Source organism: Abramis brama (assembly GCF_963993115.1).
Source record: "Abramis brama genome assembly, chromosome: 18".
In the NCBI taxonomy this organism is placed as follows: Eukaryota; Metazoa; Chordata; class Actinopteri; order Cypriniformes; family Leuciscidae; genus Abramis; species Abramis brama.
The window spans coordinates 2,130,172-2,142,066 of NC_139980.1; the positions used below are offsets into that span (position 1 = coordinate 2,130,172).

The 11,895-nt window shown below is 34.9% G+C and overlaps 1 protein-coding gene across 3 annotated transcripts in view; it reads left to right on the forward strand.

The window, feature by feature from the left end:
• Positions 1-11,052, forward strand: part of LOC311067998 (protein NLRC3-like) — a 29,316-nt gene extending 18,264 nt beyond the window's left edge. For 2 of the 3 annotated variants that reach the window (XM_084090140.1, XM_084090141.1), the window contains exons 5-7: positions 2,628-2,801; positions 3,303-3,349; positions 8,288-11,052. In XM_084090140.1, coding sequence (XP_083946266.1) covers positions 2,628-2,801; positions 3,303-3,349; positions 8,288-8,817 — 751 coding nt within the window. In that variant the 3' untranslated portion in view covers positions 8,818-11,052. Of the gene's footprint in view, positions 1-2,627; positions 2,865-3,302; positions 3,350-8,287 lie in introns of all 3 variants that reach the window. The other variant, XR_014603325.1, reaches the window with a different exon arrangement.
• The last annotated feature ends 843 nt before the right edge of the window (positions 11,053-11,895 follow it).

Consider the following 11,895-nt stretch of genomic DNA (forward strand, 5'->3'; position numbering starts at 1 on the left):
TAATATATTTACTTATATTTTAAGTTGATAAGTTAGGTCAATAATAAAATGAATAATAAATAAAAAATAAAATGAAGTTCACGGTTCTCTGATGATTTACTTCTCATATTTACTAGGGATGCACCGATTGGGAAATTCTGGGCCGATACCGATACCGATGTTTAACATAACAACTTGGCCGATGGCCGATGCCGATGTTTTTTCTTTTTGTTATTTATTCCTTCTTTTGTGCCACGGAAACATACAAGTCTTTCGGCTCTTGATCACACTATCCTAGAATGAGCACAAATTCAATCAGACCAATTTATGAAACAAAAACAACCTTTAATGTCACTTTCTGGTTGACATTAGTTATAACCTTATTTATGACAAGTTCTTTTTCAGTGGTTATGAAGAGCAATATGAGAGAGAAATTTGGTAATCATTGTCTGACCCAACAAAAAAACATTATAATATTCATTTTATTTTTCGTGTTCGCATTTATGAGGGAAAAAACAATGTGTCAGTTCTCTGTTACGGATGTGAGCGCTCTGAAAGCGGCACTAAAAGACGTTTAAAACTTTCACAGAGACCTCAAACAGAACAGCTGCCTTTCTTTAAATTGAATTTCGTTTTGAATTAATTATATCTTAATTTTAATCAATGTATCATGAAAATAAAGAAGTAAATAAATAAATAAGAATTAAATATAGCAGAATCACGACATGGAGGCGCCGGCGAGTGAACTGGAGTTCGTCTCATAAATTAACCGAAACTCAGCGTATAATGCACATTCACATTCACAGCGTATTTAGACACATTTAGACGCATTCATAATCATTACTTTTACCGGTTCTTTGTGGCAAGCTTTATGCGTGCGGTCGTGCGCTTGAGTGCGGCTATATTACATAAACGCTCATTATCCTGTAGGCTATATAAGTAATTAAATTAATATAAAGGGGCGATTTGTCCACGAATGACTTAAATGAACAACTAGCCTACTAGTCGACTAGAAAAAAACTTTTAGTCGGAAGCAGCCCTTATTCCACATATTTTCGAACCAGGCAACAGGACATCTGGGTTGAGCGAGCGACCCTGAGCGGAATGAATGAGCGGAGCGGAATATTCAGAAATACGCTCTCCACTCACGAGCTCTGATCGGAACAAAACCCAAACCTCACTGTCTGCTGAACTTGCGCAGAAACATCAAAATATAACCAGCTTTTTAAAATGTATTTTAAAACTACACTATTTTAGCACAAATTATGAGCTTATTGGCGATTTTTTTTATAATTATTGACAAAATTAGAATATAGTAAAAGTTTTTTTTGTTTTTTGTTTTTTTTATTTTTGAAAGTTTTGGGTGGGCCTGTTGAAAAGTGGGGCCGTGCCTGAGCTAGGACATCGTCTTTCAAAACATAACCTGCGCAAAAGAGAGAAAAAAAATGAATGCGTCATTGTACCCAGCACTTCTGAAAATGCACTTCCGAATGCGTCTCTGTCCCCAGCACATTTCAAACCAAACTGACGCCCATGTGACATCGGCGAATGTCATTTTTATTTCCCGATGGCCGATGGCAGTTAACGAGGCAAATATCGCCCGTTACCGATGTTCAGCCGATGCATCGGTGCATCCCTAATATTTACCATTGCCCTGTCTAACAAGTAGGAAATATACAGAAATTGAATGAAGTTATGAATGAACAGTCTGCACTGCATAAATTATAAATATATAGACTATAAATATAAATAAATATAGACTAATCCTTATTAAAGCTACAAAAGTTCTTTAGTCAAGAGCAGTGGGTAATTTTTTCTGTTATCTTTGTTTTTTTTATTAACTTTACTGACAAGACAGAATTAGTGGCTGCTGTCACTTTAAGACCAGCAGCTGCTGCACATGACTCGGATCTCACAAGCATCTCATTCTCTCACAACTCTTTACTTTCATTTAAGACTTTATTTAACCCATTTAAGACTGCTCTTATAAGGATACTCGGCAAAACGTTATTGTTCATTCAAACGTGAAAGAGAACTCGATTCTGGTGTGCTGTCTGTGCGCACGCATGATACTGGTACATGTCTTTCTGTGTGTCTTGTGTGTGTCACATAAACAGGACATTCACAGGCAGTGTGTTCTCTTTTGTCTTGTCATGCATAAATGGTTTAAAAGCATTTGCATGAAGAAGAGCGAAGAAGAGAAGATCATACAGTATAATGTAACGCTAGCTAAAGGATGACAAAAATGGGTGTATTGTTGTGGAAAATATGCAATTTTCCTGTTACAAGTATGCCTTTTTGTCTGTAGAACACTTCTGTATTATAATGAACCACACTTGAAACTTGTTTATTAAGAAAGTGGTTTATGAAGAAAAACTCCACAAGAGTCATTGTAACTTTTTTATTAACAAAATGGTTTATAAAGAAAAACACTTGTTACTGTAAAATGGTTTATTGAGAAAGTAGTTTATAAAGAAAAACATACCACCATGTTTTAAGCATTTATTATGTATATATATATATTATGTATATATATATATATATATATATATATATATACAAAGTTGTATATAACACCTTTAAATATATTTAAAAAAAAGTAAATGGACAGTGGCTGTCAAGACATTTCAAACCTATTCTCTCTGTAGGTTATCTGGCTGTATGGTGACAAGGGAAGGCTGTGGTTTTGTGTCTTCAGCTCTGAGTTCAAATCCCTCACACCTGAGAGAGCTGGATCTGAGCTACAATCACCCAGGAGATTCAGGAGCCAAGCTGCTCTCTGAACAATTGAAGGATCCAAACTGCTCACTGCAGATACTCAAGTATGTGGGGAAGTTAACTCATACATCTATGTCCATACACAGCATATAAAGTCCAATTATCCAGTAAGTGAATTTGCTTATGTAAATGCATTGCTAATGTAAAGAAACTAGGCTGATTACATAAGAAATGGCAGAGAAAATAAAAACTCACTTTGTATTTTTATTAAATTATTTATTTCACCATGTGTCTCGCATTAAAAAACATGCTCTGTCATATTCTATGATTGTTTCTGAAGAGCGCGAGTCCTCACGCATTGTGCAGTTTATGTTTTCCTTTGATATGCAGTATTATTTTACTCTAGTTCCAGGAGGGTGAAATGATTTCAGAATTTGCTGTATGCTGTAACACCTTTGTTGTTCAAATACAGAATTCAATCATCTTTCCTCAAAACTTGGTACTGCTGTTTCTGTTTTACACAACAGTGAAACTGTTTCATAAGACATGCGTTATGAGTTCATTGAACATTATTTGTTTGTGTGTACATTTCTGTCTCTGTTCAGTTTGGACCATGGAGGACATTTCAGGATTGTTACAGGACTGCAAAAATGTAAGTCCTTTCACACATTTAAACATACCTATTAGGGCTGTAACGATATGCAATATGAAACCAAAATCGCGACACTCAGATCCACGGATCTGTCGCGGTGTGAGAACTAACTCCCAGAGTTATCCTTCCCATCCAGATCCAATGCTACTACATCTTTAAATTACTATTGGGCAATTTCAGTGTTATGGACGTGACATTTGCAGTCAAAACTTGAAATATAAATTCTCAGAAAATGCATTTAATACCAATGTATTGAAACATAGGTTTATATATCCATACTCCCTTAATAAAGGAGTCCAGACATTAGAAAAATATCAGTCTACACATGCGTTTTATAATTAATATGAGGTAAATACACATGCGTTACGGACGTGCTAAAAAAATCTTTAACTTTTAGGTGCCAAAATATTTTTTAGTAATTCTATGAATTACACTGCGCAAACCAAAAGTAATACTACCCACCGGATGAAATATTAATTTTATTTTATTTTTCGTGTTCGCATTTATGAGGAAAAAACAATGTTACGGATGTGACAGTTCTCCATTACGAGCGTGACCGCTCTGAAAGCGTCACTAAAAGACTGCTTTAAAACTTTCACAGAGGCCTCAAACAGACATTTAAAACACCAAATATTAACCTGTTAAGCTTCTGGACCATTTTTGGGGATTTCTGCCTGGATTTGCCTACCCAAATGGAAAAGCCTCTCATTTCCACGTATGTTTTTCAAAATAGACAATTTTGGTGTCATTTTACAGGAAACCCTTTGCAGTTTCTTAAAACAGTGCTAAAATTGATAAAAAATTTAAGTATTTGTTGTCTGAGCTGTCAAAAAGAGGTGCTTTTTTATTTTTTTTATTTTAAATTCATTTTTGAAAGTGTATAACTCAGGCCCTGTGGGCTCTAGCACCATGCAGACAATTATTACTGTTTCCTCTAGATGCCAGCAAACATCTAGAGGAATTTTTTTTCTGTATAATTAAAAATGAAAAAGATGTTCATATTAATCTGAAGGGAGGAATATTACCTTTTTTATGTAATTTCCACCTACCCAAATCTAAACTCTGCCCATACCCATATCCAGTGATATATATGCAATATTCCAGTGTAATTTTATAGAAAACCCTTTTAAATTATATAAAACACTGCTGAATGTGATAAATATTATAGTATATGTTGTCTGTGCTATAATAAACAAAACAAAAAATTGGCGCTTTTTGATCATTTTATTCTTTCAGAAGATACAAGACTTATCATTTTACAAATGATATGCCTAAAATCTGTGGTCTATTACAATCCAGAACAGGATCCTCATCGTCCAGATTTATATCATTCATTATATGTGCATCAGTTTTGTCACCTGTGTTGTGCATCACCTCAACATCATCGGCCAGCCTCCTGGAGATCTGATGCCAGCTGTGCCAACAGTGCCCACAGTGCAAATCTTCAATCTTCAACAGAACCTGAAACAAAGAAATCACTGTTTATACATAGTTTCTGCACTGTAATAATATCCATTTCACAATATCAAAATGTAGATTTACTGAAATGACCATTTTATTCAACTTATGCAACTTTCTGCAATCACCCTTGCCATATACAAAACGTTTGACATTTATTTTCAAATAATAGTTTATCAGATTGGTTGCTGTGCTTTCACAACTAATAATAACTCTATCAAAATATGTTTATAAACATTGTAAATGCATACAGTAACGTTATACATACCAAATGCACAAAGCTCTCCAAAGTGAGCATCTTCACCAAACTGCGCGCACTCTTCTCAAAATCGTCCATTTAGCTTCAGTTCCACTTCCAAAGATCGGTTTTATCACTGCCATTGATGCTTTTATCTTTCTAGATGCAATTATAGAAATCAAAACAGTTCATAAACTATAATAACACACGCAAACTCGCGGAGACTTCAGTAAACAGAGCTCTCGCGCTCTCACCCGGAAGTGAGTAAGAGTGCGTCTGCCTCTTGACCTTATGCAGTCAGAGGGTGTTTCTCAAAACCAAGAATGCAAAGAACGGACTTGTGTTCTTGGGGAGAACGCTCTTGCTAGTTGTTCTTGGAAGAATGAACTCACAAGGTGACGAGCACACAGAATGCTGCTGACAGTTTGAGACGATGTGTTCTTGCTGGTATTGCGCAATAATACCCCCGCACAGACGCCGTCTGCAGTACCAAAACATAACGAGAATTATTGACGATAACAGCCAGGCTTTATCGCCCAAGCCTACCCTCAGCTCAAGGGATTACTCTACAACTGTACACTACAATGTAATGTATATTCATAACAATAAAGCAACGCTTATGGAGATTCTCACTTCGGAAAACGTTTGAGCACATTTTTCGATTCGTCATAAATTTTCGTGAAAATGCCAATATTTGAAATCTACACAGTTGATTTCTCGCATCAAATGTTCTCAGAAGTGAATTTAGTGATGAAATAGCGTACGAAATTGTAAAAAAACAACTTACTGTATTGACCTGCCTCTCCTTCCTCGAATGCCGAAATGAATGCTGGGATATTTCTGACGTAAAGTTCACACAAGTTACCAACCGATGCATCCTCGGTAAAATGGGCTTGTCAAGAACACTTCTGGGATTTTTAACTGTTCTTGCCAAAATGCAAACTTGTGTATTGGGACAGTACTTTGGCCACAAAAGATGACGTTTCACAAGAACACAAGAACACAAGTACAGACAAGAACACAGATTGAGAAAGGCCTAGAATCCCCTCTTGTGAAAGGTCCGCCTGATGTGTGACGTGAGCTTAGATCCGGTTAGATCTGTATGACAAATACTTGTCTTACCAGTAGCACAAGTAAGGCTCGTGCCCTGTACACTCTAAAAAGAGATGTGTTAAAAAACAACACACAGCATGTGTTGATGGTATTTTGACACATGTTGTGTATATTTTTAACACACAATGTGTGTTAAAATGTAACTCTGGATAAAATAGCACTGGGTGGAGGAGAGTTTCTGTTTATGAAAAAAAATTATAGGTATATTTTATATGGTATCCCATAAAATGCTCTAAAATAAATAAAGTCTTTTTCAAATGCTGCTTTCACTTGTTATTACTAACCAGACTGACTTTATTTCTGTCAGATGCTACAGGAGCTCTTGTTGAGAATGAACAGGTTTTGACGATTCATTGAATGTTTCATTTAAAGTCACCAGAATCGTGATTAGTGTCAGCTTTATTTGGGCTCTTGACCCTTGAGATGTGTGACCCTTGACTCTTTAACATTAGTTTTCTCTGATTGCTGTAAATGTGTACTTATTTTAAAGGGGTGGTTGATTATGATTTCAGTTTTCTAACTTTAGTTAGTGTGTAATGTTGCTGTTTGAGCATAAACATCGGCAAAGTTACAATGCTCAAAGTTCAAAGCATAGGGAGATATTTGCTTTTAAAGAAATCGCTTTTTAAGGACTACAACAAACGGCTGGTAGGGACTACACCACATTCCTCCCGGGTTAGTGACATCACCAACCCTAAAATTTACATAAACCCTGCCCCCTGAACACGATTTATAGATTATCAAGACAGATTATCAACATGTGTTGTCCCTGAGCACACACACTACATGTGTTAAAATCTACACAACATGTGTCATTTTTAACATCTCTTTTTACAGGTTGTGTTGTTTTCAACTCATTATTTTATAAGAGCGTGCCGACACTCACCATCACTGTGAATGGTATGCAGTGTTTGCTATGTTCTCAAACAAACAGGCCAGTGTAAATACAAGTTATTTATATACAATATTTTGTCAGTTGCTACATTTGAATTAAATTCAAAGTGCAAACTCTGTTATCTCTTCATGAACTTTTGTCAAAAGAAGCATTATCAATTAGGGGTTGAAGCGTGAATAACTGAATAATGTCCAGTACAGTGAGTCTGTCCAGTCATTGAGCTTGAAACATTGTCTTGTACTTTGTGTGCACATGCATTCTGTACTCGACTATTGATTAAACGGTTAATATTTTTGCATCTGGCCCTTTCGCTTTATTTTTTAAAATGACACAATTTGTGTGTTAAAACAACTTACACATTTATTGTGTTAAATTTGACACAACATGTGTTGTCCCTGAGCACACTCACTACAACTTACACATTTATTGTGTTAAATTTGACACAACATGTGTTGTCCCTGAGCACACTCACTACATGTGTTAAAACATGTTATTATACATATTTAAGCTAATATTTAATTTGATATGTATCATAAAAACTAAAGTGATTCTTTGTAAAGTTTAGATTCTAAGCTTTCAAATGATACCATGAATTGGGTAATACCTTATAGGGAAGCCTATAAAAAGAATGTACGAACATTATAACGAAGATTTTATGGGTTTGTCATATCAAGGAAAATAATATTCAAATCAATGTTTCATCAACCAATTTCCTGGATTTAATAAATAAGAAGTAAATATAGCAGGCAATATAATCATGACACAGAGGCGCCAGCGCGTGAACTGGAGCTTGTCTCATAAATGAACCGAAACTCAGCGTATAAGCTACTTGCCTCACAGACCTGAGAAATGTGTACTTTAAAACAAAACAATTCAAAACGAAAGAAAACAGACTGCTCTCTGCATGTAATCCGTATGAAATGTGCATTTCTCTCTGGCGCGTTCACTACTGCGAAGATCACGAGTCACCATCGTCAACTTCATCTTTGCAGCCAACACTGACACAGAAAACACTTGTTTATTAATAAACAATTAAAATGTCTCCTTGCTATATTTGACATATTTATAATCATTACTTTTGCCGGTTCTTTGTGACAGCTTTTAGTTTGTATTGAATCATGGGTCAGAAATCGTGATACGAACCGAATCGTGGGTTTGGTGTATCGTTACAGCCCTAATACCTATGCATATTTAATGATGACAAAGATGTTCTAACCTCTCGTCTTGTGTCTAGATGCCTGTGATCTCACACTGGATCCAAACACAGCACATGCTCGTCTCACTATCTTTGAAGGGAACAAAAAAACAACATGTATAAAACAGGAGCATCTCTATCCTGATCATCCAGAAAGATTTGAGCGCTTTGAGCAGGTCTTGTGTGAAGAGAGTCTGACTGGACGCTGTTATTGGGAGGCTGAATGGAGTGGCTGGAGTCATGTAGCAGTGTCGTATAAAGGAATCAGCAGAAAAGGTGGAAGTGACAGTCGGTTTGGACTCAATGAAAAGTCCTGGAATCTTTACTGTTGCGATAATATTTACTCTGCCTGGCACAAAAATAAGAGCACAAACATTCCTCCCCCTTCACCTCTGTCTAATAGAGTAGGTGTCTATCTGGACTGGTCGGCCGGCACTCTGTCCTTCTACAGCGTCTCTGACACACACACACTCACACACTTACACACATTCAACACCAAATTCACTGAACCCCTCTATGCTGGATTTGGTCTTTATAATAATTCCTCATTGTCTCTGTGTCCGATTTAACATCAACCTGTAAGAAGCAACAGAGAAATCACACATAGTGGTATATATAGTAAGATAGTGTGTGTGTGTGTGTGTGTTTGTATATATATATATATATATATATATGTGTGTGTGTGTGTGTGTGTATGCAAATTGTATAATATCCAAGGTACACATTTCAAGTAATTGTGCAGTTAATTATCATGTTGTATTTTCAGAAAGTTTTGGAATATTTTTCCTCTCCCCAAATTTGTCACTACCGAAACACAATAATAAATAATTTCATAATAAGAAGTCTTATATTGACCTATTGGTATTTTGTTTACATCTACCTTGTAAATATATTTGTTGCTATTTTAAAAAAAAGTTTTCACAGGTAAATCAATAACTATTACAAATTTTAACAATATTTTAAGTGTAATTTATACGATTTGTTGTATTTTGAATCCAATCATTCTTTGTAAAAGGCATTAAGTTAATCATACTGATTTCAAAGTTAAGGATTCATTAGTTTGAATATACATTGAACCAAACACTTTAATAACATCTTAGTTGATAATTCAATATACTTTATTTTAGACAAAACATCCATGTTTTGGTCGTGGAAGCAAATTTTTTGGTACTGAAAGTAATGCTTTGGTAGCAACCACATCACATTACAGAATTTTAACTCACATACTAAAACACTACTTAAAAATACTAAGATACTAATGATTTGCATAACTGTAAATAGTTTTGTTTATTTCCCCCCAAATAAATGATTTTGTGTTCCCTTTGTCACTACCAAAACAATGATGACATGTTTCGGTCATAACTGTTTCAGTAGTGACAATTTTAAGATACTTTTGAGCCTAGTTCAAAGATGATAGCCAGCACATGGTTACCTACCACAGTTCTGAACAGTTTTACACACATAAAAAATAAATTTTATGGAATACCACCCAAAAAAGTTTGCTTAATTGCAGAAAAAAAGGTGTTTGGTAGTGACATTCCTTAAAGTTACACACAGATTTTCAGACTTTTGAACACATTTCCCTCAAAATGATGGTACCTATCTACAATGAAAGAGAGGCTATGAGAGAGAGGGACAACAGGAATATGTCCTGATCAAAAATGTAGGTGTGGTTAAAATCAGTCTCAGCCAATGGACTAAAACACACACTGTTTTGGTAGTGACATGAAAATGCGGGACACATTTTTTTTACATAATGTTTCATGGTTTAAAAATAAAATATAAAATAAAGTTTTTTTTTTTTTTTAAACTTCACTTTTTAAAAGAAATCAAAAAGATATTTTTAAAAACAACGATGAAAAAAAATTTTTTTTAGAAACATTTCTATATAATTTTTACAAGTTGAAATTTAGGGGTTAGGGTTTGGGACAGCCATCTCCCAATTGAAAGTACCCAATAAATGATGATTTTATATATATTAAGCTTACTGATATTTTAAATATTATTGTGGGATTCAATAGATGATAGAAGGATCTTTGTAAACATCTAAAATTTGAATACTTAAATGCTTTTTAAATGTGTTTTTAGGTTGTGGGACAGCAGTTTACACCAATTCTGTAGAATGAGATGGGTGAGTGAGGGTGAACACGGTGATAGGGCATCTAATTGTTTTGTTGTTTTTTTCCTATTTTTCTTTATTTCTTTTTACTTTGAAGTTATGATGGATAAGTAACGATATTAATTAGATGGTAAAGGTGAGCTAAAAGTCTTTTTTGTAAGTTGTTGGAAGGTGAGGGGGGTACATCATCTCTCTCACTCCGTCATGTTGTCATCGTATATGAGAACATTTGCTCGGCTTCCCACATGAAGGCAGTGGAGATTTTCGTGAAAGATGAAAACTTGGTTAATAGTCTGATAAGCACCGGCGTTGTGATAAGGGGTGACAACACCATAGAAGTTTCACAGCCGTTAAACAAATGCGCGACCAGGGCTGAAACAATGTGTCACCGCTTTAGCGGCTGCAGAATTCATTTGATAACTGTATCATTTATCTCTTTTAATTCCTTTAATAACTGTTTTAATTTCCCCTGCTTTTATTTTGTGTCTATTTTCTTTGCAAAGTTCAATGAATTGCTATAGTGTGATTATTATAATTCCTTTCTATGTAAAGCTTTTGAATAACTGTTTTGTAACTTTTATTTTGTGATTATTTGTATTCCTCTTTGTGTAAAACACTTTGAATTATCATAGTGTATGAAATGTGCTATATAAATAAACTTGAGTTGCCTAAGGCTGTGGTTGAAGTCAATTGTAGTTCTTGTGTTTCTCTTTCCTTCAGTGATTCTGCTAGTTAACAGCAGGTGTTATTCACTAATTCTCAGTCATCACTTAATTAATCACCTAATTATCTCATTAACTTTAACACTGCTTCAGTATTACTTTAACACTCTGTAGACTGGGACCATATGTGCTCTGAGCAATGTTGATTTAACACTGGGGATTTTGCTGTGCATAGAAATTAAACAACTGAATTGATAAAAAAATACAGCCACAATATTTTTTTAACACCCCTACCACCCCCACAAAAGAAGTACACATCTATGTGTAGGGTTGCCAACTTATGGAAAGGAAAATAAGTGACAATCGTGGTTCCTTATAGGAAAATAAGGGACAGAATAAGGGACACTCAAAATATTTGTACTGTACCACACAGTGTATATAATTTTAGCATCTGCAGTTAAATATGTGTACAAAAGATGTTTAAAAGCTTCTCAGACAAACACCTTTGGGTCATTTTGTGGAAAAATCAACCAAATTTAAAAAAACTTTCCATGCTCAAATTTTTTATTTTGTTGAAAAAATATTCTGAATTAAGACAAACGTAAATTAAGAACAAAGCCAAAATATTAGGCTACATGTGATGGATGTATATTTACTGAGTAATCTACAGTTTGGTAAAATGGGTCAAAATGACAATTTTCACCTGAGATTTGGAGTCAGATTACAGGGGGGTTAAAATGACCTTAGAACTGCATCATTATTTTACTCTTACACAGAGATTAGCTAAATCGGTTGACTTTAGCCATCTTTTTTGCATGTTTGCATGCCTGCAACTCGTTTGAAAAATATCTTAATATCCTTTTAGA